The 14,295-nt window shown below is 35.9% G+C and overlaps 1 protein-coding gene and 1 long non-coding RNA gene across 4 annotated transcripts in view; both read right to left on the minus strand.

The window, feature by feature from the left end:
- Nucleotides 1-5,373, minus strand: part of LOC121322250 (xin actin-binding repeat-containing protein 2-like) — a 43,521-nt gene extending 38,148 nt beyond the window's left edge. Inside the window, exons 1-2 of one of the 3 annotated variants that reach the window (XM_041261932.1) lie at nt 5,349-5,373; nt 4,825-5,092 (exon numbers count right to left, since the gene is read on the minus strand). In XM_041261932.1, the coding sequence (XP_041117866.1) occupies nt 4,825-5,092; nt 5,349-5,359 (279 nt within the window). In that variant the 5' untranslated portion in view covers nt 5,360-5,373. Of the gene's footprint in view, nt 1-4,824; nt 5,138-5,348 lie in introns of those variants that run through there. The other 2 variants (XM_041261933.1, XM_041261931.1) reach the window with 2 other exon arrangements.
- LOC121322251 lies at nt 160-2,546 on the minus strand. The gene is made up of 2 exons (XR_005951011.1): nt 1,980-2,546; nt 160-1,124 (listed from the first exon to the last, which is right to left on the minus strand). It is a non-coding gene; the product is annotated as an uncharacterized LOC121322251 (long non-coding RNA).
- Nucleotides 5,374-14,295: the final 8,922 nt, after the last annotated feature.

The following is a 14,295-nucleotide window of genomic DNA, read 5'->3' on the forward strand; positions in this document are numbered from 1 at the left end:
CTGGTGTTTCTGTTCTCAATTCAAGTAGTAGTTAAGTCCCTCGGCACATATACAGTGATTGAAGTTGTAGGTAAAAAGAGCCCAGATTAGCAGGGTGGCACTCCATCTGGCATGGATGTACAATTATATGGATCGGTACAATTAAATTATAAATTATGTGGCCACTGAAATGTTTTTTTTTTTTTTAAAGTTAGCACAAACAGTGCATTACAAAATATAATCAAAATTGTAACCTTATTTTCTGGAACTTGGGAGAGATTTGGTACCTGGAAGCTGCGTCATGGTGCAAGCCCTGTCTTCCCCCATTTGTTTAGTGTGATCCCAGAGCATAGACACGAATTGATTTGCTGAATACTAGTTAGTTTTGCACCAGCTCAATATGCGTTATTTTGCAAAATACAAGTACCTATTATGGGGTTATTAATGCATGTCTGCGCACACCTTTGCTTACTATTGGCCATATGATTTCAACCCAACACCCGAGTCCTATTTCAAATAAACAATAGCCCCTGAAGACTGGAGTTGTACACCTCTGCTGAAACCATGTGTAATGCGTTAAGAAGACTGACTGCCGCCTTGTGGTGATTACAACACAGAGATTTTGAACTAAATATGTACTGTATTTGTGCTTTTTAAAGAAAATGGAGGAACAAAACCAAACATTGACCAGAGCCGATGTCACCAAATAAACCAAAAGACCAATACATCTTCATTTCTGTTAATATTATTTGTGTGCTCTATTTAAGGAATCAGAAAATATATCAATACATACATTAAAATGGATATTTGTAGCACACCATATATATATTTATTTATTAACAACCAAATTCTCAAATGTGTTTAAAAACAAAACAAAACAAAAAAATGTCAGTCGTGAAGTGACCACACACTTCTAGTCAACTTGCTGATAAATGGCATTTGATGTGCTGTATGGTGTAGCTGATATGATGACTTTTTCCACCCAGTTATACAGCCTAAACAATTACACATGTCAACTTCAACAACTATAGTGTTCCTAGGATATTTAGTGCAATCTTCTCCTTAAAAGGTGGTTGAGCAATATTAAAATGTTGCTTTTCCATCATTGCAGGTTTTAGGGAGTAGGCCATGGAAATCAACTGCCACTTTAAAAAAAAAAAAAAAAAAAAAGTAAAAATCCAGTGGCTGGATTAATACTGCATTATAACCAACAGTAATGATTTCTTATCTGCAGTCTGATTTACAGAATGTAGCCTTGAAGAATTTCATAGCTTCTGATCTAATGCTTTAAAGATGTCTGGCTTTGTTTTAAACATGTTAATGAACGACTACCCTCTAACATTTAACATCTGCTGACTGCAGTAACTTTTGACAGATTGTAATTATTTTTTTGGCATGAAATGAAACAAGCCCTTACTTTGTTGAAACTAATCTGATAGGAAACACTCTGTATGTGTTCCTTTATATATTACATTCAGTTTCTTGTACACAATATATGATTCCTGTTCAAGTTTGAATTATTACTGCATGTAAGAGTTTTATAGGGCTATCTAGTCTTAATTGAACCCAACATTGTAAAAAAGTGTTAACAGTGTATCTCAAGCAATCAGTCCAGTATGCTTTGACAAGCAAACCTAATTGCTTAACTCTTAGCTGACAGCAGGTCATTCACTAAAGCAGGAATAATATGAATTAATCGTCATATTCTATCGTCATACACATAATAATGAACTAATCCTATCATTTTCTTTAAAATATACTAATATGGATATCAATAAAGCTTGCAGCTATATGCATGCTACCCACACCCTCTCCTACTACCAGGATTGTATTTGTTATGTGGAGGAAGGTGAATAGCTACTTAGCCATTAGCCACAATGGGAAAAGGACAATGAGATGTAAAAATGACTTTTAAGTGACCATCCTTTGCTCCAAGGAGAGAGCCACCAGGTATAGCTAGTAAATGAGTAGAAAACAATTGTTTAGATTAACAAGCTTACTGTAACTTCCAGGGTCTTTTATTTGGAGTTGTGTAACACCCAATGGACGGCTCCCACAGCAGTCATTGTGCATGATGTATAGAATGTGATGGGATATCGTGTTTGTACATTGATTTTCCATATCCTATCCTCCCTTCCTTTTATAGTCTGAATACCACCGCCCAAAAAGTCCAACTGTTGCCAATGAGAATAAGGGCATGTTTATCCAGCATATCCAGACAATGCTCACGTCAGTCAGTCTCTAGGCTGTTGTTAAGTAGAGTGGACATGGTAGTTAAGTATTATTTTAAGATAGGTCTAGAATCAGATCTAAACTGTAAACCTCCAAATTATGTGGTAGTATGCTTCTTGTCTTTCATATGACTACAGAATGCTGCCTCCTAAGCTTTTTGCCAAAGCTGTGTCAATGTTGCTGTTAACTCTGCTGCTTGTGCTATTGCTTTGTTTCAGTAACCATAGTTTGTGAGTGCAATTTTTATGCAAGCAACACAAGTAATTTTGGTCCTGAAATGCTAGTGCATGTTTATACAAAGAAAAATAATATAGTACTGTATATGAATCCTACCCACGTCCTACCCACGGATATCAGGACTGCTCAGTCCCTGACCACCTTCTGACACTTCCTCAAGACACACCTGTTAAGACAGCATCTGTAAACCTCACAACTCTCAATTACACTGGACTATGTGGCGCCCAATTGTATCAGTGCTTGCATCATCTTGTACTTGCACTTAACTGCTTTACACTTTGCTATATCTGCTACTGCTCTCAATTATAACTATCGTTTCTGTATCTTGTACTTGATTTTACTCTTAATGGTAACCGTATTCACATTTTTTGTAATTGTTCTTATTTGAAATCATTCATATCCATTTATTGTATTTACTACTTGCTTTTAATAGAATTTCCAAGCAAATATTTTTACTGTAAATTGCTCTTAGTCGAAATTGCTCTCAAACATAATTATTTACAGTTTTTTTATTTTCTCTTATTTGAATTTGCTCTTTTTACTACTGACTTGATTGTGGTATTTTGTAATGTGATATTTTATAACAACTGTAAACAAATAAATAAATAAATAAATAGATAATAAAAAAATAATAATAATAATAATAATAATATGACAAATAGCTCATAGTTTGTTTCATGTCAAGCTTTCTTTTGTTTTTTCTGTTCCTATAAGGTTTTAGTCAAAATCAGTTTTGCTTATTTGTGGCTGGTTTTGGTATGTAAAGTAGGTTACAAACAGACGCAATGTGATATTGGAGCCTTGGCATTTACAAGTGCCTTATTTCAACAAAACTTTAGGGGTGTGGCCTCGTTTACTTTAGCAGTTTTAAATGCAAAAGAAAATGCACAACAATATTTTTCTTTAGACACAGATGAGTTTTTGTTGTGGTGTTTCTTCAAAGTCCATCTCTAAGTGGCTGTGTTACTATAATTACCTAAATATTACTGTTGATATTGAACATCCTGCTTGGTTAATCATACAGTACCAGGCTGATGGATGTGTCCCAGTCCTGACTAATGCACAGCACAGTGTTTCTGTTTATTTTTATGTGGTCGTTTTGTTGCAGCAGCTTTTCTAAAGAACTGAAGCTTTATTTACGTGATTCAAAACAGCAGAACATTTTCTGGACCACTGCTGTGGTGCTTAATTCAACTTAAATATTTTGCTAATGTCTCTGAGTGACTCGTGGGAAATATAGTTTATTTTTTATTTTTTCATTAAAGTGAGAGACAGCTTGGTGGAAACCTTGTTCTCTTTTTTCGAAAAGGCTCCAAATTTCTCATGACCTGCAATAGCGGAAAGCTTTTTTGGCATCAAAACAATGAACTTAACTTTGCAGACAAGGAAGAATGACCCTTAATTGTGTCACTGAATGAATTCTCTTCTACTGCACTAACCTAACCAAAAACTGACATTTTGTGATGACTTTTAACATGAGGAACAAAAGCTGGCTCCTATTTATATAGTTTATACAGTAAAATGTCAACACTGAACCTTTTTTTTTACAAGATTAAGTTTAAAAATGACTGCATACTAAAATGACAGGACACCAAAAAAGAACATTAATTGTGGTCAATTAACTAAACAATTAACATTATGAGAAATTAAGCAATGTTAACAGCATAGCAAGAAATAGAGGCAGTTTCAAGAAGGAGCAGTTAAATAATTATTCTGAGAGGTTTTTAGATCTGATTCATTCCTTTCTGAAATATTGTTCTTGCCTTTGGACTTCTTAACAGGACCCATTTAATGCAAAATGTACTTGCATGGGCTCAACACAATATAAATCATATAATAAATATATTGCTCATTTACATTTACATTGCATGAAGTTGATGCTTTTACAAAATGCTTAATTTGTAAACAGAGTTTTCAAAAAAACAAAATGCTGGACTAAACATCTGGCAGAATTAATGAACACTAGCACACCAACAAAGCACCCCCCTACAGCTATGAAACCACTTAGCCTTTTATAAAGGCATTCATACATTTTTTTTTATAGCTTAACAATTGGCACTTCCATACTTACAGTGCATTAATCTTATATTTTGCTGTGGAGTGCTGTCATTCTAAATAAAAAAATACACTTTTATGTTTTAAACTCCTCTGTTGCTCAGTGATTTATATCTAAAGTTATTTATAAATAATATGCTTAAAACCTACCTCTGTAACGGTAAGATAATTCAAGTACTGTATTGGATATTACAAAAAAAAACCCAAAAAACCTAATGTTACAAATTATTAAGTTTGACCTTGATATTTTCATTAAGGTTCAGAGTGAGAGGCAGTTATTTACACTTAGTACTTAAATCAAGCATTGAGAGGGTGACTTACTTTGTTGGTTGGTGAACCAGCTGATATGGCCGTGGACTTCTCAAACATCATTTTCAGATCGTCCAGTGGGATGTCAAACCTTTCAATCTTCCTAGTCGCTTGCAGGTCTTCTTTAATAACTTCACTGCTTTCTTTGTCCAGTTGCTGGCTGGAGCAGGATGAGGATGCAGTATCTTTGAGCACAGCTTCACTCGCCATCGTTTCACGTCCTGATTCCATTTTCATTGTTGCAGAGACTGTATCCTGTGTTCCAGGTGACTGGAAGAGTCTAGTGTTGAGAGAGAGAGAGAGAGAGAGAGAGAGAGAGAGAGAGAGAGAGAGAGAGAGAGAGAGAGAGAGAGAGAGAGCTGTTAATATGGCAATACTTTCTATGACGTCAGTATGACTGCACAGCCGGCAGACAGATGTACAAACTGGCTGGTGGTGAATGAAGCTCCAGTTAGTAGAACAAGAAAAAAAAACTAAATTGTACAGTGGCCACTTCACATTCCCCACAGTCACAGTATAGTCAAACTGTGACTCACAGAACTCGCATTCAAGTCCAGTCTCTGATGGCTCTGCAGCTGTATCACAAGACTCCCACCTCTGTTTGAAAAAGCTCAGTGAACCTTTCCTGATTGAGCCCTCAGCCAATCGCTTCATTTTCTACAAATCCTCATTTTCCAACTTTAGACATGTGGCATACAGTGCATGCGAGACTCTCAGAAGGCAAAATGCATCAGCATGGATCCTAATTTATGGCTTGGCTTTAACTGTTTCAAAAAGTATCAAGTCAAAATGTATTAAAAAAAAAAGATGAATCACTTGAGAGTTCAGGCATTCCCCAATCTTTCCAGCTCCTTTTCCAAGAGGAGAGCAACAAAAACCTTGAAGGAAGTCTGGACAATCCCAAGAGTAAAATTTCCCAGCTAGCAGGAAACATGAACAGGAAAAACTGTAAATTCCAATCACTTCCTTATTTGGAAAATAGGGTCTCAGATGACAGCTTTGTGGAAATTCCATTATTCTTAAATAAATGTGCAAAAAACTGAATTGGCCTCACGCAAAGCTTGCCAATGGTGTTGCTGCTTAACTGCAACACCCTTTTCCTTTGCCAAGTGGACACATAAATGTCTTTCCACCCATTTATTCTTTAAGAGGCTGATTTGAGCTTTTTTTTTATACACCAGTATATATATAAAATACCGAAGAATTATTCTGCTAGTTCTGGCTTATATATTTACAGTAGTTAATCATTCATGTTAAATGTATTAACTTATGTCAAAAGTAACAAATTAGCTGATGGATTTTTTAAACACAGCAGAGTAGGATACATGTACAGAAACCCTTTGGCTAATAAGATACATTCTCTAGCTTGTCGTGGTCTCTGATTAAGAATCTTTTGTACGTTTAAAAGGTGTATTTGAATCTATAATCTAGTGTCACAGATTAAGCTTTCAGCTTCACTTAAAGTTCCTTGAAGGCATTGACATACTTGCATATCTTAATGCTAGCATTCAGTTATCGTACGTTTAGCCATTTCATGTCACTGTAACAGGTTGGCATCCAAAGACAGTATTACCAGTAGAATGGAAAATAATAATACAAATAAAATAAAAATCTTTCACATAAACAAACTCCCTCCAGCTTTCATTTATATACACTTAATATCAACTCACTGTATTGGAAAGCAGATATTCCCCCCATAGTGATGCAGCTCCAATTAATAAATGTAAAGAAACAAGGCTGTCTTTTAGCATGCAGTTTGCATTAAGCTAATGAATAGCAAGAATGGTGGACTTACATCTGATAGCAATTAAAAGACAAAGAGTCTCCTACATACACCTCTAAGAAATGCATTATTTACAAAGTCCAGAGGAATGCGTGTAACTTTCAGCAGTATCGTGTGCCTGTTCTGAGTACTCATCTTACACTGTTAAACAGTTGTTAATTCTGGGGGATAATTTTGCAGTCTTGTTGAAACAGGGGTGATGAATATAGAACTAAAATAAAAAATTATTAGCATGCTATTATGATAAGGGTTAGCAGTATGACCTCTTGTTACAAAATATGTCTCAGTTGCTGCTCCTTGCAAAGCCAATTAAGTTATTCTGAATGCAGGCTGGCTTAAACTCAATTTTTTCCCTTTATTGTTTTAAATTGTACTTTATAGAAAGTATACTAGTTTTCGAATTGACAAATCCCTAGATAGCTTAAATTTTATTATAGTACTCATTTTACAAGACAGGCAGTTAGACTCGCCTGAACTTTGTGCAGCACAAATAGAGAAAGTTTTTTTTTTTTTTAATCGAGATAAATTAGTTTGTGCTGTAGCACCGTGACTGTGGCATTACTGTTTATATTCAGCTCTATCTACTTATTTATTTGAAGATAGAAGGGTAGACCTTTAAGCGTCTGTCCTCATTTCCATAGATTGATCAGAATACAGCAGGACAGAACTTTGGAATCAGCACCTGGTTCAAATGCATTCAAAATTCTAAAAGGTATTGACAGTGTCGACGCAAGGGACTTTTTCAGCCTGAAAAAAGAAACAAGGACCAGGGGTCACAAATGGAGTTTAGAAAAAGGGGCATTCAGAACAGAAAATAGGAGACACTTTTTTACACAGAGAATTGTGAGGGTCTGGAATCAACTCCCCAGTAATGTTGTTGAAGCTGACACCCTGGGATCCTTCAAGAAGCTGCTTGATGAGATTTTGGGATCAATAAGCTACTAACAACCAAACGAGCAAGATGGGCCGAATGGCCTCCTCTCGTTTGTAAACTTTCTTATGTTCTTATGTTCTTATGTAAATCATCCCAAGCCTTCCATGAATTAGACCTTTATTCTAAATGCTTCCCCATTTCTGAAAGAAAGAAAGTCACTGTGCAGCTATTGCACTTTCACAGAGGAAACTGAGGGAAACACAAGTTTCAGCATCGCCTCACTAAGTTTCTCTTGGACAGCAATGCAGTTTTATTTATGTAATCATTTATCAGGGTAAAACTTCGAGGCCTCCATTCCTAGGGCAACAAGCCAAAATAGCAACTGATACCACACAAAGTTACGATAATTACATTAAAATACTATCAATCACATTGACAAAAAATAAGCATGCGCTTGTAACAATTGTATATGGCTCATAGCTCTATGAGCACACCTCAATACTACCCCTCCTGTCCTTTATTTCTCTCTCAAACAAAACTGCCAATTAGACCATTTGTATGTTAAATTGTACGGTGCGGAATAGTGAGCACTGGGGACCAGCAAACTAATTCTGATGAGAACTAGAATTCGGGAGTAGTAATTCTTTGTCTGTAACCCTATCCAAAGTAGGCAAGGAAGAAAACATAATAAGCCAAGTTGTTTCTGCTTGGGCATGCTATTGAAGCAAGAGATACACTGTTGATTGATGAGGTGAATAGCCCTTGCTTAAATTCCCTCCTCAGAGATCAGTCCTTGGTTCAATCATATTCACTCACAGTATCTTTATGTTTCAGTGTAGTGTCCCAGAAGAATGTGGGCTACTAATGTTTCTGATTTTAATCAATATTTTCATGAGAAAACATTTGGAACAAATGCATGTGAGTGCTGGTTTTCACATTACCAAGAAGCAAGCTAATTACCCTTACTAGCCATTAATCGCACTTGTAATATATCATGTTTCTGCAGTAAAAGAACATTTAGGTTGGCACTAACATGAAACTGAAAGCACACAGTACCTTATCCAAAAAAGTACCAAGTGTGTATACTGTTAATGTTACAAAGTAAATGAAATGTATCTGTAGCATAAATGTGAATGTAATTTGTTAATTTAATAATCTGTTTAAAACCTTTTGAGCCCTTTAGTGAAAATCTTGATAAAGTTACATCGCATAAGCTTACTACAACACTGCTGTATTCTCAGATTGTAATTTTTTTTTCCAGTTGCTAGACTAATCAGTTTTGCACAGCAGCAACTGTACCAGCATTTACTTGCTCTCCAGACCTCCACACAGATCAGTAAGAAACTAAGATAACGTACCCTCTTGGGTAAGAAATTCATGTCCTAATCCTAAACTTGCATGACAACCCAACAATTCAAAGGAAAGCTTATCTAAATGGTGTTTACTTCTGTTATTTTCCATTTCTGTTAACACCATAAGCATGATAATAATTCACACAGCATAGCATGCGCCTAAGTTTGTGCAGTCCAGTCTTACAAAGTCTTTTGACTGTGTGAATGTGAGATTTGGATTACAGTCACATCCGCTATCGCCTTGCATTACTGGTAAAATACCAGCACCATTGTGCTAGCTATTATACCAACCAAGTATTGTATGCCAATCAATGGCGTAGCCAGGATTTTATTTCAGGTATGGATGGTATTTTTTTTTTGATCATGGTTAATAACACTGGCATCAGTTCCTCTCAAGTTCAAGGGGGGGGGGGGGGGGGGGGGGGGGGGGGGGGGGGGGGGGGGGGGCTGGGGTGGGGGGGGGGGGGGGGGGGGGGGGGGGGGGGGGTGGGGGGGTGGGGGGGGGGGGGGGGGTAATGTGCTGGCCAGCTAAGTGGATTTACGGTGGGGGGGGGGAACCGTGTACGACTGACAGTTCGACTGCATGCAGAACAACAGAAATGCCACAAATACAGCACGAGTACATAAAAACAAAACCCGACTGTAACTAATCATGAAAAGAAAATACTGTCTGCTTTTGCTCCTTCTGTGGATACAAAATAAAATAAAATTTAAAAAAAAGACATTTAACAGTGAATGTTTATATGTGATCTGGTTTAACATGCAAATTATTCAAAAAGAATACATCTACTCATTTCTTTGTAAATACTGAAAAAATTTGTTTAATATAATATTTTTTTTTTTATTGATTTTCAGTTTTAATAAAATATTCTCAGTTAGTGTGTGAATGTGATTATTATTATTTGTCAACATTATTAAAACAAAGAAGTTCTGTATGTTCTGTTATTTCTTACCCTATGGAGTCTGTTTTGTTATTGTCTTTATAACCACTGACACTGTCATCATAAAAAACATATTTTTTTAGTTTAATAATTAAGATCTTTGAAGATCAGCCAAAGGTCAGTAAAAGGAGAAAACTTTGTCTTGGTTGATTTCAAATTGCACAGGTATTATTCTTGTTGGACAGATGTAATCGATATAAAGTACAAAGTTTTATGGACAAGGTTTACTTTTAAACTGCACATTGATATTTTCACAATCAATGCAACACATTAATTTACCAGGTCCAGCCACTATTTGAAACTTTTAGTAAATAAAGTAGACACACAGATTGTAAGACAATGCTGTGCAAAGGAGAGCCATACATATGGCCTAGAGAAGCTGGCAGTCAATAACCCACTGAATAATGAGTGAGCAAGTTGTACCAGAACAGTGCTGATTACGATGTAGTTGTTTTGTTTTTTTACCAAGTACTGTGGAACACTAGCTTCCTAACACTTCTTTTATAAAGTTCCTACTTTCCAAAAGAAAATAAAAATAATGCATATCTAAAAATACTTATTGCAATGCAAATATAACATCACACACATATTGGAATCATGTGTTGGGGAGTTCTGATATGTAGGGCAGAGGAACTTAAACGTCGCAAATCAACTCTGTTATTCAAATTACAACATGGAGATGTCAGGAAACTAAACCAAGCTAAGATCAAATCAAAAAAAAGATTCCACTGATTGTATGGTGGAGCAACAGTTAGTTGAGATGGTCTCACTTCCTCTTTTGTGTGCATGAACACAACACCGAATTAGTACTTATTACCAGTCTTTTGTTTACTTGTTCTTTTTTCAAAATGTCAATTTGGAGTCCTACTGTCCAGCAGATTGTGGTCTACAGATCAATATGTGAGCTGTTAGAGGGGGCTAACAGGTGGTGCAGTGGCTAAGCCTCACTGGAAAATAGGCCACATTACAAAATCACCAGGCTTGGAGCTGGACACTTTATCGAAGAGAGAGGTAAAGAATCGGATTGGCTTGGAATACATTTCTGTCTTTGTTTCTCCAAGGCATTCTGAAGTATGCTTCTAGCTATCATTGCCACTGCTTGTGCTGTCCCTGATTAATAAATAAATACTCAGGACATATGGCTAGAAGTCCCCAAGCCTGTGCTTGAGGTCCATCTTCTTGAGGGAGCTGAAGCCCATACACTCCATGGCCTTTTTTTTGCTAATGTTAGCAAACGTTTCCAGTGCCAGCGCTGTGTGGTAGTTTTGTGGTGTGAACTTAATTATGACGTGGACTGTTTCGTGTGCGGTCAACAGAGATTTGTTAGGAAAGGTTAACGCATCTCTACAACACACTTTAAATATATTATGTTTTAGAAAGCATAGGTATGAATGAAAGACTAAAACATAACACAAAGTAATATTAACATTTCAATAATTATTTACATCTAATACATGCCTGCTTAGTTTACTGAGTTATAGATAAAAAGTCAAGTTTAGATTTCAGGATTTGATCCAATGCTTAAAAACACACACTGTTAGTATAATTATAGATGCTTGTTCATCCTATTTACATATCAGTCCTAAATACAGCAGTAGGTCCCCACAACAACACAAATATCAGTATAATGAAAGCTGTTGTTGATACAGGGACTTAATAATTATCTGCATGTAAGGTGCATGGCTTATTTGCTATAAACTGCAGTGAATGGTTTGTGATGTGGAATGCATCATGTTTCCCACCATATAATATAAGAAACAATATTGCAGGTAATAGTAAAACCAATTTAATTCCCATAAATGACAACAAGATATACACTGTCTTGCTCTGTTGGAAATAAAGTAGGGCAAAGCCGTTTTGAATGTGAGACAACAAAATGTCTGAAGTGTGGTGGTTTAAAAAATTACCACTAGGGGTGTGCAACTGTAATTCCAGTCCCCTGTGAAGCACAATATTTTATAGAGAGATTCTACATTAACATTTCACTGTTGCAGATGGGGCAGAAATGGCAGTTCAACACCCACATATTGTACTGTATTAATGATTTAAATCACCATTTGTGTGCTGCTCTCTTTGCCTTAGAAGTGCCAACAGCTGTTTTCAGTTGATAACATACTAAAAGACTTCTGACACCATCACTGCTCAACTAATGTTTAGTGATATCGTATTTGATTGGTACCATCAGTTCTTGACATACAAAGGTAGTAGTGCTTGGGAAACAAGCTTTAATTGTTAGTACTTAAATCTGTTGCTTATAATTTCCCATTCCTTTAAAAGCTTCCAGATACACACATTATTTATTATGTTTGATTCTGTGCCCAGTTCTGAAATTAAATGGAAGAACAGATGATGACTATAGAATTTGTGCCACTTTTGGCTGCTGGAAAAAGTGACTATGTAGACTTTTCTTATTACATACAGATGTGTTCCATATTGGCAAGATTCAGTAAAGTGTTTTGCTTGCAGCAGAAAGTTTGGGGAGGTCTGGTTAAATTGCTTTTGAAAAAAGACACAATTGTTTGGTAGCCTTATAAAATTATTTTTTTAAAAATTAGGCAGACGCATTAGATGTGTGCACAATCAATCAATGAATCAATGCTTTCCAAATCTTCATTGTTTCGGAAGACGACAAATAAATGTGCTAAAGTAGTGTGTTCTACTGAATTGTACAGTATATAAGCCTTTTGTATTCTGAAAGTTGGGAACATACGGTATGGATGGATTTAATCACACACATCATAGAAAGCAGCTAGTATTTAAAACAGAATAAATACTTACAGCAACTTTTTCATCAACATCATTATTTCATCCCAGCAGTGCTATAATCTTGTCATCAGTGGCTGATTTTAAGATCACTGAAGTATTTACTGCACATAGTCTTTTGCAATTTTTTAGCAGTTACATTAATCAATTGCATGCTAAGTTTGACTATAAAGTTGGCTGTAGAAAAACTTCTAGGAATAAGGGCCGCTACACAGAATCTATTGTTCCAGAAGATTTAAGGCTTTACTCTAATATGGTATAAAGTCACCCTCTACTGGATAACCCAAGTTCTGCTTCATGGAAATATTTTGTTGTTGGTCATTTCAGTTGCAAATGAGGGAAGACACCACTGATGCACACTACAATCCTGACCTGAACCCCACCTCCTTCCATTTAGCCCTTGATCTGTACAGAGAACCTCTGAACCAAACTTTTGGCTTTGTAATGTGAACTAATGTCTGTCCACTGTTCATTTCTGGTTGTCTTTGTTACCATTAAATCTTTTTTTTTTTTTTTTTTTTTAGCTTACATTTTCATTATTAATGTGCGCTCGTAAATTTCATTATTTATCTTATGTCAAACAAAGTGTTTTCTTAGGCAAGGAACTTCACTTAACCCCTCACCCCCCCCCCAGTCACAGTGCGTCAAGGATGCTTATAGTACCCCATGACTTAGTCAACCATACTTTTAAATTCTCCCTCTTCTAGCACACGTCTGACACCTGTGGGGTGTTGGCTGACATTCTGTCCCTGCCCCTCATTTGTGTGTTAATGTGAACCTGAGGCAGGACTAAGATTATACACCAAACTTATATTCAGTCTATTCTATATTACTGGCATTAAAAAATTCCAACCTTTTCCCTTTTATTATTATTATTATTATTATTATATTATTATTATTATTATTATTATTATTATTATTATTATTATTATTATTTAAAAATAATAAAATAAAAGCATGCCTACAGTTAGAGAAATGAGAGGTGCATGAGTGATAGACACAAAAAACTGGACAAAAAGACAAAGGTGATACCCAGTGTGAGAGGCAGAAAGAAGCTGAAGTCTTGGAGAGAATTGTGATCACATGAAAACAAGGTTGAAACAGAGACACTAATTAGAATGTCCAGTGTTAGGACTAAAATAACCTTCTTCTTTGTAATACATTCTGCATTCAGTATTTTGAATAAGCTTTTCATTATTATTTAAAAAAAAAATGTTCCTGTAAACACCTCAAATACCACATTCAGGATACTTTAAAATGCGTCTTTCGAGAAAAAAACAAACAAAGAATAATGATCACCTAGATGTCATGCATGGTAGTATGCGTTAATCATCATTATATCTTGACCACTGTCTTCTGTCTTTTAGTACGCCTCCAGCTGACACTAGCATGCATAGCTGCTCAACTTCTCTACTCCTACTTAATAGAACAGGCCATCATTTTGATACAACCTTTTTGCCATCTTGGTTATTATAAACGGTTAATTGGATTTTGGATCTGTGCTGGCAGCATGCAAATTCACATTTTTAATTGAAACATCTGAATAACCTTTAACACACTGTTATCTATACAAGTAATTGTAGCTAATAGAATGACTCCATAAATCAGTTCTGCACTTCTATTAGCTACAGAAGTTTTAAGTGTTCAGTTTTGAAAGAAACACATGTCATGTAATGTATACTTCATTTTAAACATGAGAGCTAGCACTGCAGTACTTTAGTCTATAGAATGTTGCTATGCCTTATTCACGGGATATCTGTCATGCTACCT

This window comes from Polyodon spathula, chromosome 10 (assembly GCF_017654505.1).
Source record: "Polyodon spathula isolate WHYD16114869_AA chromosome 10, ASM1765450v1, whole genome shotgun sequence".
Lineage (NCBI taxonomy): Eukaryota > Metazoa > Chordata > Actinopteri > Acipenseriformes > Polyodontidae > Polyodon > Polyodon spathula.